The sequence below is a fragment of the Leopardus geoffroyi genome, chromosome B1 (genome assembly GCF_018350155.1).
Source record: "Leopardus geoffroyi isolate Oge1 chromosome B1, O.geoffroyi_Oge1_pat1.0, whole genome shotgun sequence".
Taxonomy (NCBI): domain Eukaryota; kingdom Metazoa; phylum Chordata; class Mammalia; order Carnivora; family Felidae; genus Leopardus; species Leopardus geoffroyi.
The window spans coordinates 194089782-194107133 of record NC_059327.1 but is presented as its reverse complement, the minus strand read 5'-3'; the positions used below and the strand labels follow the sequence as shown (position 1 = coordinate 194107133).

The 17352-nt window shown below is 36.3% G+C and overlaps 1 protein-coding gene across 2 annotated transcripts in view; it reads right to left on the bottom strand.

The window, feature by feature from the left end:
- Positions 1-948: 948 nt before the first annotated feature.
- The window catches only part of FBXL5 (F-box and leucine rich repeat protein 5), a 47472-nt gene continuing 31068 nt past the window's right edge, over positions 949-17352 (bottom strand). For both annotated transcript variants that reach the window (XM_045474495.1, XM_045474493.1), the window contains exons 10-11: positions 8913-9061; positions 949-1741 (exon numbers count right to left, since the gene is read on the bottom strand). In XM_045474495.1, coding sequence (XP_045330451.1) covers positions 1665-1741; positions 8913-9061 — 226 coding nt within the window. In that variant the 3' untranslated portion in view covers positions 949-1664. The remainder of the gene's footprint in view (positions 1742-8912; positions 9062-17352) is intronic.

Genomic DNA, 17352 nt, shown 5'->3' with positions numbered 1-17352 from the left:
CTGCTTACACAGCTGTCTTTTCCTACATGCAAGAAACATTTTGCAAGTGTCAGCTGTGACACAAGGAGAGAACCCTGACAAGAGGGGAAACTTTGGAGTCATTATCATAGCCACGCCCCAAGAGGTGGGTCTCCCCTGCCATGTTTAATTCAAATGATAGTGAGACTTAAAAGAATGGGTGGATTTCTCATCAAATGATTCTTCCTTCATCTTTAGACAGCTGTCTAAAATAGTCTTCTCTTCGCCTGAACTGAAATCTGTCTGCCGTAGTTTGTATCTTTCCTAGTCCTCCTGTCCCTCAATAAAACAAACAAAAGAACGCCTGGGACCACAAGTAACAAGACTGCAAGACTGCTTCCTCTTCCAGAGACTTGCATGTATTTCCAACAGCAGATGGATGGCATGCTGCCGACTGTTCTTTTTTGGACACAGCATTATACAGCACATTACAGAAAACTGATTCAGGGGCGCCTGGGGAACTCAGTCAGTTAAGCGTCCAACCTCGGCTCAGGTCGTGATCTCACAGTTCGTTAGTTCAAGCCCCACATCGGGCTCTCTGCTGTCAGCACAGAGCTCGCTTGGGATCCTCTGTCCACCCCGCCCCCTCCTCTTGGCCCCTCCCCTGCTCATGCTTGCTCAAGCACTCTTTCTCTCTCTCAAAAATAAACATTTTTTAAAAAACTGATTCAATATGTGTTTTTCTGAATGATAGGTTCCCACTCCCACTGTCTTTTCACACAGCAATGGAGACAGACATACACAAATTCTGGCTACTGCACAAATAATTTCAAAAAAGACCATTCAGCTCAACAAAATTAGGTATCTGTCTAAAACTGCCAGGATCATGACTTCATGGGAGCTCAAAACAAAATATTTAATCTTATTTTACACTAATGTAAATGTGAATTGAGATTTCTAATAAAATCAAAACACCAAAAAATTATTTGGTAAAGTCCTCAAAGTAAATTTTATTGATACATTTCTTCAAAGGATTGTGGAATTTTTAAAAATCCCTTCCAAATTTGACAATTTAGGGACAGTGGTAGGAACCAGGAGTATCTGAAGAAAGCAAATACAAATACATTGGTGCTTTGCTAGCTCACTGAGCTAACACCAAGAAGCCAATTTATTCTACTATCTTAAGGAACCTTATATATGGGTATGTTTGAATTGGCCCTCTGAGAATTGTTCAAATAAAGGAAACATGGGGAAAAAAAGACTGGTTTTCAAAATGTGCTATCTTTGAAAATAAAACTTCAGAAATGTATGTTTGAAAGGATCTGCAAAGCTTCGTACAGTGTTTATATATAAAGAGAACCAATAACCCCCATTGACTTTAAAACTCAAATTAATCTAAAAAATACTCCAAATGGCATGGCATTAGTGACATTCTTTTCAAAGCATTCCATTTAAAAGAAAACCAATAAAACTGTTCTCACCCTTATGAAAAGATCTAATCCCTTTCTAAAACAAAAATATGATTGCAAGAGAAACAACACTGTACAATTCACTGGTAAGTTAAGATTTCTGAGGCTGTAAGACATGGGGCCAAAACAAGTCACACTCAAAAAGGGATGGTTAACACAAGAAATGTGCTATAAGTAAAGTGCATGAAAGGAAGCCTGCTCAGCTAAATGAAGTAGACAAAGATCAGGAGTCAAGGGTCATTCGCCAGAGCGGCAGCAGGCTCGAAAACCACACTGCAAATTCTGGCATCCGCTGGCGGTATCAGCATGAGGACCTGTATAAAAACAGAAAAGTGTGAAAGGAGGAATTTCTTAGAGATCACGTGAAAGAGCTAAGACATCTGACTTTTTTTTTTACTAGCAATCCATGTATAACATAGAAATAAAATGTCCCAATGATTGTATAAAAAATTAGACACAAAAATAGGCAACAGCAGTTCTACTTTAACTGGTCCAAAATCTATAGGAAAGAAGGGAAGGAAATAATTGTTTTGGCAACAATCTTACAAAATAAAAATCTAAGACAAAAAGATAACCCACAGAAGTAATGTTGTAGGGTAACTTAACAACAGATTTCTTAAACTGTCAACATCCTTCCTAGAAATATAATTAAGACAAAAACAGCCCCATCCATAATACATCAGCTAAAGAATCCACTATTCAGCAATTACAGTAAACATTATATTCGAAACTTAAATAAACTATATAGACATAGACTGAACATGTTCTCCTTATTTTTATTTAACATCTGTAGCAAAACAAATGGTGAGAGTTACGTGAAATTATCTTCCAGAATTAAGTATATAATCAATGATTAGCTAAATAAACATATCTAAGACATAATAAAACCTGTGACTCAATTAGAAAGAAAAATAAAACACTGTGGAGTAACTGACATTTTATTCCAGTCACATTACGCTACCCAAACATTAGATAAAAGATCCATTAGGGAACACAGCCCAGAGTGAGAAATATCAAAGGAGAGATATCATGGCACATACACAAAAGTTAAGTTCTTTGAATGAATCATAGTTTTCATAAAGGCAGGCAAATGTGCAAAAGGATGTTTTAACTATACCAAAGCCTTTCAGTAGGTCTGCACCATGAACAAAACCAAAATACTTGCATTTGTTATTTGTGATATGTACAGATCATACACTATGTAATTTTATACACTATGTCAAATGGATAAGTGAAAAATCACAGTATTCTGGATTGATATCTAGTTCAACTCAGAAACATATTTCAAATAAGCTTTGTTTTGTTTTTCAAAATAGCAATCTGTTTTTTAAAGTAGCAATGCAGGGCACCTGGGTGGCTCAGTTGGTTAAGCATCCAACTCTTGATTTCGGCTCAGGTTCTTGATTTCAGGTCACAGTTCGTGAGTTCAAGCCCCATGTCTGGCTCTACACTAAAGTCCAGAGCCTGCTTGGGATTTTCTTTCTCTCTTTGCTCTCTTTCTCCAACCCCTCCCCTGCTCAAACATGTGCACACGCTCTCTCGCTCTCTCTCTCAAAAGTAAATAAATGGCGCCAGGGTGTCTCAGTCGGTTAAGCGTCTGACTTCAGCTCAGGTCATGATCTCATGTTTCATGGGTTCGAGCCCCGCATCAGGCTCTGCAGTGGCAGTGTGGAGCCTGCTTGGGATTCTCTCTCTCCCTGCCCTTTGCCCACTTGCGTGCACACTCTCTCCCTTTCTCTCTCAAAATAAATAAACTTTAAAGAAACATCAAAGAAACAGATGAAATAATAGAGTAGTAATCCACTGCAAAAGAAGGCATTTATGTTAACATCAACATAAGAAAAAGACTACTTGCATCTAAACACACAAAACACTTATTTCCCAGAATTTAACTTTTCCTTGTAGTCCCAAAATGGCATACGCAAAATACCAAGGGCACACTTCTTTGGATATACAATCAATGAAGTGTAATGTTTATGGATTTCAATATGGAAATAACGCATCTTTAAGAAAAGAAACTAATGAACTTTACCAGCATATGTGGGACTGCAATGGGTTAGGACTTCATTTATTTTCAAATACTTATGTTTCATTTTAAAACAGAGGTGATGCCTGCAATGTGGGGCACAGGTACAGGAGCGGGCAATGCTAATACGGCAGAAGATCGGTCACACGTTTGTAACTGCCAAAGTCAGTAACACATGAGGCTTCATTGTATTATTCCATGTTTATATGTTTAAAATTTTTCCTAACAAAAAGTTTAAAATTATTTCAAATATAAAATTGAATTACAAGCCCATTTTTTATTTAATCAAAATTAAAACCTGTTCTATTTTAAAAAATGAAAAGTTCAGTATGTCAAATATTTAAAATTCACAAAGCAGCATTTTGTTATTATTTTCCCTGAAAACAAGACTCCAGGTTAGCCATCTTAACCAAAACGTCCTAGAACATATTATCAGATATGTATTAGAAACTCTTCTTCCACAACCTTTGACCAAGTTTTCCTTCTAAACAGATTTGCAGCGTTTCCCCGCGCCACCTTTTCCTAGCTCGTCTTTCCTCACCCCGTAAAACACTCGTTCCTGCTCTGCTTGCCAATCACCTACTACCGATCATCAAGAGCCAATCTCCCGCCTCACTACCATGGCGCTGCCTGACATGCAGTCCTAGGATGAAATGCTTAAACTGGTGGATTCTGCAAAAACGTATTTCTCAGTATGTAATTCTACTCTAGAGTCTTTAAAAGGGAGAAATAAGAGGAAAGAGACTTGGAGATTTTAAGACAACTTTCCAACTAAAACTCCCTAAAATACTTTAAAATTTCCATATTCCTATTTTTTAAAAGGACAGAAAGGTAAGGAAGAAACTTTATGCTGATTTCAACAATGGCCTGGGGAAAATCGGAAGTGTTGGATGAAAGCAACGCAGGTGAAGCACAGTTCTAAGGCAGGGAATAATAAAAGGGAGCTGCCAAGGGGCCAATAGGATCAAGGAAGCTCTTCTAGAGATTCCTATCTTTCCAAATACTAAACAGCTGGTCACCATCCTCTCCAAAAAAAAAACAGGCTCAGCAGCTTCAGGTCTACCTGGGTCACTCTTTGCTCTCAAAAGTCTAAAGGATGGTACTAGAGATAACAGGGGAAGAAAAATGTGTGTCCCATATTAGGTTGAAAGTAACCCAGCTGCTTATCTGTCAGCATCTCCGTATTAACATCACAAAACAAATTCCCCGCTAACATTGATATAAGATGTGCCCCCTCCTTCAAATATGCACTAGAATATCTGAGTTTCAATGGGATTCTAATTATACAGAGTGAAGAGACAGAATTAATATGTAAGTGTTTTCAAATCAAAAAGTAGAATCTGCAGCGTGTGGGTGCCTCAATCAGTGGGGCATCTGACTACTGGGTTTCAGCACAGGTCATGATCTGATGGTTTGTACCAGCAGCTCAGAGCCTGCTTGGGATTGTCCCTCTCCCTATGTCCCTCCCCAACTCATGCCTGCTTGAAGGAAGGAAGGAAGGAAGGAAGGAAGGAAGGAAGGAAGGAAGGAAGGAAGGAAAGGAAGGAAGGAAGGAAGGAAGGAAGGAAGGAAGGAAGGAAGGAAGGAAGGAAGGAAGAAGGGAGGGAGGGAGGGAGGGAGGGAGGGAGGGAGGGAGGGAGGGAGGAAAGAAAGAAAGAAAGAAAGAAAGAAAGAAAGAAAGAAAGAAAGAAAGAAAGGAGGGAGGGAGGGAGGGAGGGAGGGAAGGAAGGAAGGAAGGAAGGAAGGAAGGAAGGAAGAAAAAGAAAAGAAAGAAAGAAGAAAAGAAAGAAAAAGAAAGAAAGAAAGAAAGAAAGAAAGAAAGAAAGAAAGAAAGAAAGAAAGAAAGAAAGAAAAAGAAAGAGACAGCAAGCAAAGCAAAGCAAAGCAAAGCATTGATCGATCTAGAGAAGGTGGTGGGTACTTAAACAATAACTACAATACTATCTCAAAACTACAATCCCGTCTTAAGGTTACAGACCAGGTGTCTGATCCTAATAATCATGAAAGTGATGTCAACCATGAGGAGATTTTATTCTATTTAAAGGCCTAGGGCAAAGCAAAAGTAAAGATAACCACTGTTTTTAACTTTGGTTAGTCTCCTATTGTAGTAAACAGAAAAGAAGAGCAGTTTCCAAAGCATGAAAACCATAACCAAAGTTAACAGTGAGACTCTTAAGCATCACAGGACTGTTTGAAAAGGGAATAAATGGACAGCAGAAAAAGTGAGGCAGCATTAGAAAGAAATATAACTAAGATACCTCCTACATTATTTTGCCAAGTACCTCAAGCAGCCAGCTGCACTTCCATAAACACTGACAACTCAAAGGCAGTTTCCCTTTAAATATTTGACTCATCACCAGCAAATGTCTATGTTTATATAGAACAGAAAACTCAAATGGTTATAATATACAAAGGCTAAATTACATAAAGGAGTAATAAAGAAACAAGGAAAATAAAATTGGCATTATTAAATTTTTAAATGCATGGTAAAAAATAAATTTTATAAGAAAGCATTTTTAAAACATTAGATAAAAAGAGCTAGAATGTTAACTATAGTTATTTCCCCAAATTTTTATTACCGATTTGTTTTTCCTGGATTTTAAGTATATAATTTATGCTGTATATCTGCACTTACCTTCACTTACCTTTAATTCCTCTTTAACTTAAATTAGAAACATAAGAAAGCAAATCATCTGAGACTGTGTCACCTCCAGAACTATGAGCTAATCTACCTTAATTCATAAATTATACAGACATGGAAATGCAAGATAAGTACAAAAAGTTTATTTGCTATCATTGTCCAAGTGTTCTTCAGAGCTCCAAAACTATGCAATTCCATTTAATACTTGTTAAATGACAGAGAATTTCTTAAACGTTATGGTGAAGAAGCCTTCTTTTATATTTAAATCTTAACGTTATCAAATAACAAATGTAAATGTCATGAGGAATCATTCAGAAGAATAAAAATGGCATTTTTTAATCAGTGCTTAGTACAGTGTCTTGCTCGCAGTAGGTATTATTTGGATATCTGGTACTAACTTATCTTCTCCAAAATCTCTGCCAGTGCTTAGGTCATCTGCTTTACTTATCACTCATTATTTAGTTAATGAGTATCGTTTATCAGTATTTACTTCTTTTAGTTAGTGAGCTGGTAGCTAACTATGTACGCTTTCTTTTGACAAATATGTTTTTAAATGTTACTCAAATACTTAAAATAGTCTGTTACCTAAACATGCCTCCTATTATTCTAAGACCATATATAAAACATATTAACTACTTTCTGAAAAATTAAAAATAATAATAAAAAGGGGACCCCATAAGTGGTCAGTACATATTTACTGTACAAATTGAGTCGTAGCAAAAGAGGCTGGATCAATGGTGCCATCTTGCAAAACTGGATACAATGCAACTTTTATTCTAACACTTTCTAGGTTGTCCATAAGTCCTTTTAAGGAAAAAATTCTATCAGAAGTTTACTTTAGGAACAACTGGCTAGAACTCCGGAACACAAGTTAATATGATAAGTCATCCTATAAATTTTAAAGGATCTCCATTTCCCCCGAATTATGTTTTAAGAAGCTGTAAAGGGAGACTTAATATTGGATTATACAAACACTATCAGTTTCCTTTCAAATCTTTCAAAGTCAGATATCTTAATTAAAATTCACTTATTGAAAATTACCACTCATTTATCAAAAAAAAAAAATCACATTCAACAAGAGGAATGTAGCAGCTCCTTTGGAACACTTTAATATTTATATATTCAAAACCAGTTAAGATTAAATAAATTCTAACATCCTAACAAAATGCAAAAGACTTTAAGTAATTAACTTTACCCCATCACCTAAATTATTTCAAGAAGTTTTAAAAATTTTACATGCAAAACAAGCAGGCAGATCATAAAAATGAACTGAAATCCAATCTCCCCCACCCTGTAACATCTATATACCCCAAAACAAATCTAGCAAATTCAATTGTGACATTTATTCCCACAAACATAACCTATGCTAAAATCAATTGTGGGCAATTCAAGTGCAAGACAAAGATGAGAATGTTTTCTTATAAAAATAACTGCTTACTGGTTACTTTTCATAATACGTCCTATAAACCTTGGGAAGTACAACACTGCATGTACAATGACAGCCGTGCATTAAAAAAAAATCTCCCATCTCAAATTCACTGCCATCTACAAAAGCAGCAAATTGTTCATGGAAGCAATCAAACTTACTTGTTGTACACTTAGAGGCTGCAACTAAAATGACATTCATTCTCACCATTCCTGGATTATACACTGAAGGCAAAGAAATGCTCCTATTTAGTGCTGCTACTTCAAGAACAAGGGAAGTCATCTCCTGCGTGACCAATGTGATTCCACAAATAAAAGAGCTTCAATCTCCTGTCTCTTTATGTGTATTTAAGGAAAATCTAATCTCCCAGAAATAGCAATTTGCTAACTTCTCTGCCTACAAGTATGTCATTAAAGAGACCATTCCTCCAGTCTTCCTGGCTCCTGTCAATTGTTCTCCCTGAGAGAAACTCAGCTGATATTCCTGTCATCTTAAGATGACACAGGCTTTCAAGGAACAGTTTATGGTGTAAAAAGGTGCACAGCAGAATCTGAACTATACAAATATTTTTCCAGTTATAAATACAGGGGGTGATTTGCTTACTAATAATTGAGAAGGAGCTTTTTATATGCTTCTAGAAACTTCAGTCTCTCCTAGTGACTATCAAAAGCCCAAAAGGGCATCGAATACCTTGAAAAAACATACTCAACAGGCTCACAGGGTAGGGAAGGTTTAAGAAAAGAAACAAAACAATCAAAATAGGTATTTATCTAATGACTGTTACAAGTAGGTTCAGGAATCAATCTCCATAACACTATAGGAATTTTAGTCATGTCTAAAGCAACTCAGCCTCTTCGATATCACATGGCAACCCCACCTCAAACTTCCATGAGATTGATTTGGAACCAGAGCCAGGATCCCCAAGAGGTTCCCATTACCAAAGTCCTCCTTTCCCAACTGCATTTTTTAAAGTTGTCCCACAAGAAAACTGACTGATCATCCCTAAGAAAACAGTGTATCTAGAACATCAATACATCTAAATTGTTAACGAGTGCTACATCACTAGAAGAGTTTCCCAAAATTTTATAAGAATTTTAGTATTTCTACAACTTACCATTTAAGAATGTATTAAACTGCTACATATTCCAAAAATCTGGCATGATAGATATTTGAAATACCCATCTGCAAGAAAAACTTACCTTTATAGGAGCTAATTTAAATGAAAACATGTGATTTTTTAATTTTATCAAATGTAAAGGACTACCACTGAAAGTAAAGCAGTTTGGTAATTACAAATCTAGAAAATTAAATACAAACCCTATGAATTATCAGAACTGCTAAAATTTTTTAAATCTATTCCTTCAAAATTATCTCATTATTAAAAGGCATTACCGTTAATGTTGTCACAGTAGTAAAAGTATTCATCGTTTAGAGAAGGACATGCTGAGACCAAATCCTGCAAGCCTGCACCAGTTACAGTAAGACAACCAGAGAGATTAAGGTGCTCCAAATAAGGCAGCCCTCCTCCCAGAGTCAAAACCCTGTAAAAGAAACAATCCAACAAGTAGAATATATTAATCTATGAAAATTATATATTCCTATGGCCTACTGGACCACTATTAACAGATCTTCCAATTTGATAATGACAAAATTCAAGAATTTCTATAAAACACGGTAACTAACTTAGGCAGCAGTAATTTACCTGAGAAAAACTTCTTACATTTTTCCTCAAGACATTCAATAAACAAGTCTATGAAATTTTTCTCTAGAAGAACTTAACAGTAACTCAATTCTTAGAAAGAAGTACTAAATCTTGGAACTATAATCTTCATTCTCCTACAGACTAAGTGAAAATTATCAAGAAAATTACGGACTAGTTTTGGCAGTTCCTCAGAGAGCATACGACCCAACACTTCTCCTAGGCATATGCCCAAGACAACTGAAGACATATGTTCACATGGTAACTTGCAAAGAAATGTTCACAGCAGCATCATTCATAATAGCCAATAAGTGGAAGCAACCCAAATTTTAATTAAAATGAATGGATAAACAGACATTATATAGCCATAAACTACTGACACATGCTACCAAATGGATGAACCCTGAAAACATCATGCTAAGTGAAAAAGGCCAGACACAAAAGGCCACATAGCGTATAAATCTATTTTTTTATTACTTAAAAACATTTTTTTTCATGTTTATTTATTTTTGAGAGACGGAGACAGAGCACGATCAGGGGAGGGACAGTGAGACAGAGACACAGAATCCAAAGCAGGCTCCAGGCTCTGAGCTGTCAGCACAGAGCCTGATGTGGTGCTTGAACCCACGAACTGTGAGAGCATGACCTGAGCCAAAGTCAGACGCCCAACTGACTGAGCCACCCAGGCACCCCGAATCGATTTTTTTAATGTTTATATCTTTTGAGAGAGAGACAGAGAGAGAGCATGAGCCAGGGAGGAGCAGAGAGTGAAGGAGAGAAAGAACTGCAAGCAGGCTCAGAGTGCTGTCAGTGCGGAGCCCTACGTGGGGCTCTAACCCACAAACCATGAGATCATGACCTGAGCAGAAATCAAGAGTCGGACGCTCAACTGAGCCACCCAGGTGCCCCTGTATGAATCTATTTACATGAAATATCCAAAACAGGCAGAATAGGCATAGAGACAAAGTAGATCGGAGGTTGCTAGGGACTGAGGGCAAAGGGGAGTAACTGTTAAACAGTATATGATTTCCCTATGGTATGAAGAAAACGTTTCTGAATTAGTGCTGATGCTCGCCAACCTTGTAAATCTACTAAAACCACTGATTTGTACACTTTAAAAGAATGAATTTAATGGTAAGTGACTTACATGTCAGTAAAAATGAAACCCTAATGGCGTATCCTAGAATAAAAACATTAATATAAATAGGATAAAATGAGGAGTGAGCTAAAATGACAATGGCAGAGCTAAAAAAATATCAGGAACAAAACTGAGAACATTAATTTTCTGTACAATATAAAGTTCTGAAAACTAAAAGAGTCTATCTTAAAAGAGATGTCAAGGGGCGCCTGGCTGGCTCAGTCGGTTGAGCGTCCGACTTCGACTCAGGTCATGATCTCGCGGTTTGTGGGTTCGAGCCCCATGTCCAGCTCTGTTCTGACAGCTTGGAGCTCGGAGCCTGGAGCCTGCTTCGGATTCTGTATCTCCCTCTCTCTCTGTCCCTCCCCCACTTGTGCTCTGTCTCTCTCTATCAAAAATAAATAAAATGTAATTAAAAAAATTATTTTAAAAAAAAGATGTCAAGAGAGGCTCTCATTGAGCTTAATGGGAAATCAAACAAGTCAAAAATAAATATGCAATTATAATACCATATGATGTATGGTCTCCCAGGAACACACAGAAGGGCACTGATGGGGGAAGGAGAGGGACCCAAAAAGGTTTCCTTTAAGAAGGGACATTTAAACTGTGATAGAAAAAAACAGAAATTGGCCAACAAATGTATGTTACAGACAGAGAAAGCAAATACAAATATCTAAATGTAAGAAATATGGTGCCTTGGAGGAAGAGAAAATAGATGCATATGGCTAAAGATAGGATGGCTCTGTGTGTGTGTGTGTGTGTGTGTGAGAGAGAGAGAGATGTCTGTTTCTTGTCTTTTTTTATTTTTTTTGGCAGGGGTGAGGATGTGACCAAATCAAAATTTAGAGATTTAAGAAATAAGATATAAACTACAGAGGTAAGCAAAGGCCAAGAATTTAGACTTAACCAAAATGCAACTGAACTCACTGAAAGGTTTAGATAGAAGAGTAATAACAACTAATAAGAAATGCATTCTAGGGAGATCACTCTAGTCTGCTTTTTACCACCAACGTCCAAGTATGTCAGGCACAAGCCTAACCCATAAAATGCAGGATGAATAAAACACAGGTTCTGCCCTCAACTGGGGAAAGAAGTATTTAAACAAAGTATTGACAATATATGCAATAAGAAAACAAAAAGTTACAGAAATATACAGAAGTTATAGAAACAATACAGACCAGGAAATGATTCCAAAATAGTAATCTTTAGAGGAATAGAACAAAATCCAGAATTCAACAATGTATAATTCACATTATCTGGTATCCAATCAAAAACTACTAGACATTCAAAGATCAGGAAGGAAATCAATCAATAGAAACAGACCAATAAATGATAATGATGGGATTAATAGACAATGACTTTAAAACAGTTTTATATTTTAAATATGCTCAAGGATTTAAAAACCATACAAACATAAAAGAACCAAAACAATACATATATTAATGTCTTTGTATGCTTTTGTATATTTACATATATTATTATATGTTTATGTGTGTGTATATACATATATATATGGAGGGGAACATACCAAATGAAATTTCTGTACTACAGATGAAAAATACAATTTCAGAAATAAAAATACACTGAGATTAGCAGTGATTAGATACTGTAGAAATGATTAGTGGACTTGAAGACACAACTAGATTAGCCTAAATAAAGCAGTATTACCACTAACACCACCACCAAAAAAAAAAACCTTGGTATTATGGATTAAATTGTTATCACCTCTCTCCCCCTAAAAACATGCTGAAGTCCTAACACCTGGCATCTATAAGTGTGACTTTGGTTGGAAATAAGGGCTTTGCAAATTTAATCAAGTTAAGATCAGGTCACTGGGGTGGACCTTAATCCAATATGACTGGTGTCCTTGTAAGAAGAGGAAAATTTGGACATAACAGAAAATGCCATGTGAAGACATAGACAGAGACTGGAGTTACGTTGCCACTAGCCAATCAAAACACAGGTCTACCAGAAGCTGAAAGAGTTAAGGAAGGATCCTCCTTTAGACATTTTAGAGGGAGTATAGTTTGGCCAATACCTTGATTTGGAAAGCTAGCCTCTAGAAGTGTAAGAAAATAAAGTCTATCATTTTAATTACTAAAGACACTGCCATTTAACATAGCACTTTATGTTCTAGCCAGAGCAATTAGATAAGAAAAAAAATAAATAAAAGACACCCAGATTGGAAGGGGAGTAGTGAGATTATCTTTGTAGAAAGATCTTACATGTAGAAAACTCTAAAAAATTCATACAAAAAACTGTTAGAGCTAATAAATTCAGCAAAGTAGGATACAAAATCAACATGCAAAAATCAACTATATTTTTATATACTAGCAATGAGCAATCAGAAAAGGAAACTAAGAAAATTCTATCTACAATACCATCAAAAATTTTAAATACTTATGATTTTAATTGAAAAGGCAAAAGACTTAAACACTGAAAACTTAAACTACTGAAAGAAATTACAGAAATGAAAACAGGGACTCAAACACCTGTATGCCAATTTTTACAACAGCATTATTCACAACAGCTAAAAGGTATAAAGGATCCACATGTCTAATGATGACATCAATCGATAAATAAAATGATGCATAAATACACTGGAGTATTATTCAGCTATAAAAAGGATGAAGTTCTGATACATGCTACCACATGGATGAACCTTGAAAACACTATGCTAAGTGAAACAGGCAGACACAAAAGGACAAGTGTTATGACTCCATTTATATGATGTATCTAGGATATAGAAATGATGCAAATACACAGAGACAGAAAGTAAAACAGAAGTTACCAGAGGCTGCGAAGGAAGAACAAGGAGTTACTGCTTGATAGTTATAGAGTTTCTGTTTTGAGTCTTGAAAAAGTTTTAGAACTGTATAGTGGTGAAGGCTACACAACACTGCAAATGTACTTAATGCCACTGAAATGTACACTTAAGAATGGCTAAAATGGTGGAACACCTGGGTGGCTCAGTCGGTTAAGCATCCAACTCTTGATTTCAGCTCAGGTCATGATCTCATGGTTCACAAGACTGAGCTCCGCATAGGGCTCCGCGCTGACAGCATGGAGTCTGCTTGGGATTCTCTCTCTCCCTCTCTCTCTGCCCCTCCCCTGTGCGTGCTCTTTCTCTCTTGCTCTCTCTCAAAATAAACAAACATTTAAAAAAAAAAAAAAAAAGAATAGCTAAAATGGTAACCTCTATAGAACATATACTTTACCATAATTTTTTTCTTAAAATGCATACAATCCCTGGAGCAAATATTAAGTAAATGAGGTACTAGCCAATAGGAGAAATAAAACAAGATGCTAAAAAGTACTTAATAAATCCAAAAGAAGTCAGGATAAGACAGAACAAGAAGAAAAGATGAAACAAGAGGAAAACAAAGAGCAAGACGGTAGGCATAAGTTTAACAATATCAATAATTATATTAAATGTAAATGGTCTAAATACATCAATTAAATGACAGAGAATATCTGACTGAACAAAAAAGTAAGACCAGGAGCACCTGAGTCATTCAGTTGGTTAAGTGTCTAATTCCTGATTTCAGCTCAGGTCAGGATCGCACGGTTCATGAGATCAACCTGCATTGAGCTCCAGGCTAACAGCATGGAACGTGCTTGGGATTCTCTCTCTCCCTCTCTCTGTCCCTCTCCTGTACACACATGCACTCTCTCTCTCTAAAAATAAAATAATTTTTTTTAATTTTGATTTTTCAATGTACATTTTTATAGTCAATGCTCATGTCACAAACCCTATATAACCAATTTGCCAGAACTAATTGCTATCCCATCCCTGAACAGAACATAATGACTAACGCAGGATATCCTGAAAGCTCCCAATTAGCACCTCTGTTCCCATACATTAAGTTGTATGAGTGCATGAGTTATATCTGTTCTCAAACCTACTGACATCAATTGTACTTATTAATGTAATTGAAATAATTTTTAAACGAACATAACGAATACAAAAATTGTTTTTAAAAATTAAATTTGCATTTATTTCCTTAGCCTTTTTCCCAAGAAATGCACATAAAATGTACTAACTTTATTCCAATCTCTACTCAAAAAATGCTCTTTTCAAAGCCTTTCCTGTCTTTCAAATATGAAGGAGCATTCTCTGTATTCTCTACTCTATAAACTAACTTTACTTTTCTTTAGAACATTCAGTCTGATATTACATGTTTACTGACTATTTCTACCACTAAATTATACACTCTATGAAAGCTGGGAATGTGTCTTATTTACTCTGGATCCGTAGCAATTAGAACAGTGCAAGTTATCTAGTAGGTGCTCAATAAATATCTAAATGATTTAGAAAGATTCCTTCAGGAAACTAAAGAAGTCATCTGCACTCAGATTGCAGACTTTTTCAGTTAGCTACCAGTCTAAATGATATTAGATGAGATATTCCTATGTGGTTCCCCGTTATCAAAATTAATTCTTCCTTAAATTCAAACTCAAAGTGTTTATTTCAAGGATATCTCATATGTAAACTCCTCACCACTACCTGTAAAACCATAAGGCAGAAATGCAATTTATTTCCATTCCCAATAGCAGTAAAGTTTTTATTTGTTATTTCTAAGGTTAATAGTATCAAAAGTTAATAATAAGTGCCAAACTCACACTATGAAGTAACAACTAAAAATCACTTTCATGCTTTTCTTCAAATTTCACTTAGGAATTCACTTCCTGCCTTGGAGGGAAGTAGGGGTGGAAACTCTTTAGTATTCAAACAAAGCCCTATAATTCTTCTGTTAGATGAAATATGCCCCTTTCTAGCATTTTCTAAACCTTACCAGAAAGTTTCTAAACCCTTTTTCACTGAAAGCAAATAGAAGAAACATCTTAATTAGATTCATCACAAATTTGACTCCCTTTGAAATTGATTTTTAACTATGCAGAATTTTTAATAAATTCTGGCTTATTTAAAAATATACCAACAAAACTAAAGAAACACAGGAAAACTGACATTTCCTCAGACATCACCGCAGTTCTGAAATATTACAAATGGTCATATGTCTTATTTCATTCTTTGGACAATAAAACTGGTCACGTTGAAAACTCAACTGAGAGGTACCAGGCTTGTTCTCAGGGTTGTGAATTTGAACCTCATGTTGGATGTAAACATTACTTAAATAAAAATTAGAAAGAAAGAAAGAAAGAAAGAAAGAAAGAAAGAAAGAAAGAAAGAAAGAAAGAGGAAGGAAGAGGGAGGGAAGGGAGGAAGGAAGAGAAAAAGTAAACAGAGCCACAAATAAGTTTTAATACGGCACAGTAGTAATGAAAAAGATAATGGTATTGGAAATGAATTTTAGGTTTTAAATTGAACCAAAAATTCCTTTTACTTTAAAACCAAGTTACATTCAAACACAACTAAAGCCACATCAGGAATACATATATAAAAAACACAATAGGGGCGCCTGGGTGGCGCAGTCGGTTAAGCGTCCGACTTCAGCCAGGTCACGATCTCGCGGTCCGTGAGTTTGAGCCCCGCGTCGGGCTCTGGGCTGATGGCTCGGAGCCTGGAGCCTGTTTCCGATTCTGTGTCTCCCTCTCTCTCTGCCCCTCCCCTGTTCATGCTCTGTCTCTCTCTGTCCCAAAAATAAATAAACGTTGAGAAAAAAAAAAAATTAAAAAAAAAAAAAAAAAAAAAACACAATAAAGAAGCCTGGATGACTCAATCGGTTAAGTGCCTGACTCTTGATTTTGGCTCAGGTCATGCTCTCACAGTACACAGGTTCAAGCCCTGGGCTTGGGCAACAAGCCCCGGGCTGGGCTGACAAAGCCAGAACCGGTCTGGGATTCTCCCTCTTACGCACACTCTCTCTCTGCTCTTCCTCTGCTCATGCTCTCTCTCAAAATAAATAAGTAAACATTTTAAATATATATATATACAATATGGGCACCTGGGTGGCTCAGTTGGTTAAGCGTCCAACTTTGGCTCAGGTCACGATCTCACAATTTGTGAGTTCAAGACCCACGTCAGGCTCTATGCTGACAGCTGGGAGCCTGGAGCTTGCTTAGATTCTGTGTCTCTGTGTCTCCCTCTCTCTCTGCCTCTGCCCTGCTCATGCTGTCTCTCTCTCAAAAATAAATAAACAGTAAAAAAAAAAAAAAAAAAAAAAAAAAAAAAAAAATTAAAAAAAATATATATATATAGTAAAAAGTTCAAAAAGGAACAAAATGAGAATATGGTTGTCTTTTGCTTTTTATTGCTTTAACTACAGTCTATGCATTTGGGTTTGAATACACAGGAAATTAATGGAATGATGCACAGCAGTCCAACCATAATGGCAGGAGTTACCTCAGGGGGAAACACTCTTGGTACAGGACTTCTGAAAGATTTTTAATAACCTCATATTAAGTATCTTTTATAATGGTAGGGAAGTATTAGGTTTTGTGCTTGGTAAATTCTTCATCATAAAATATCTGACCATCTGATTATTAAAGAGATCTGGTAAGGGGCCCCTGGGTGGCTCAGTCAGTTAAGTGCCCAACTCTTGATTTCGGCTCAGATCATGATCTCAGTTTGTGAGATTGAGTCCCACATAGGGCTCTGTGCTGACAGCGTGCTTGGGATTCTCTCTCCCTCTCTTTCTGCCCCTCCCCCACTGGTGCACACATGCTCTCTAAATAAATCAATAAATAAGTAAGTCTGGTAACATTCAAATCTACACTGACCCTTAAAGAACATGGAGGTCAGGCATGCCAACAATCCCCACCTCACACAGTAGAAAATCTGAGTGTAACTTTTGACTCCCAAACACTTAACTACTAATAGCTCACTTTTGACTGGAAGCCTTACCCATATCATAAACAATTAACACATATTTTACATGTTACATATGTATTATATACTGCATCCCTACAATAAAGGAAGCTAGAAAAAATAAAATGTTATAAAGAAAATCATAAGGAAGGGAAAATATATTTACAGCACTGTACTATATTTATAAAACAAAACAAAACAAAACCCTGTGTCTAAGTGGACCCAC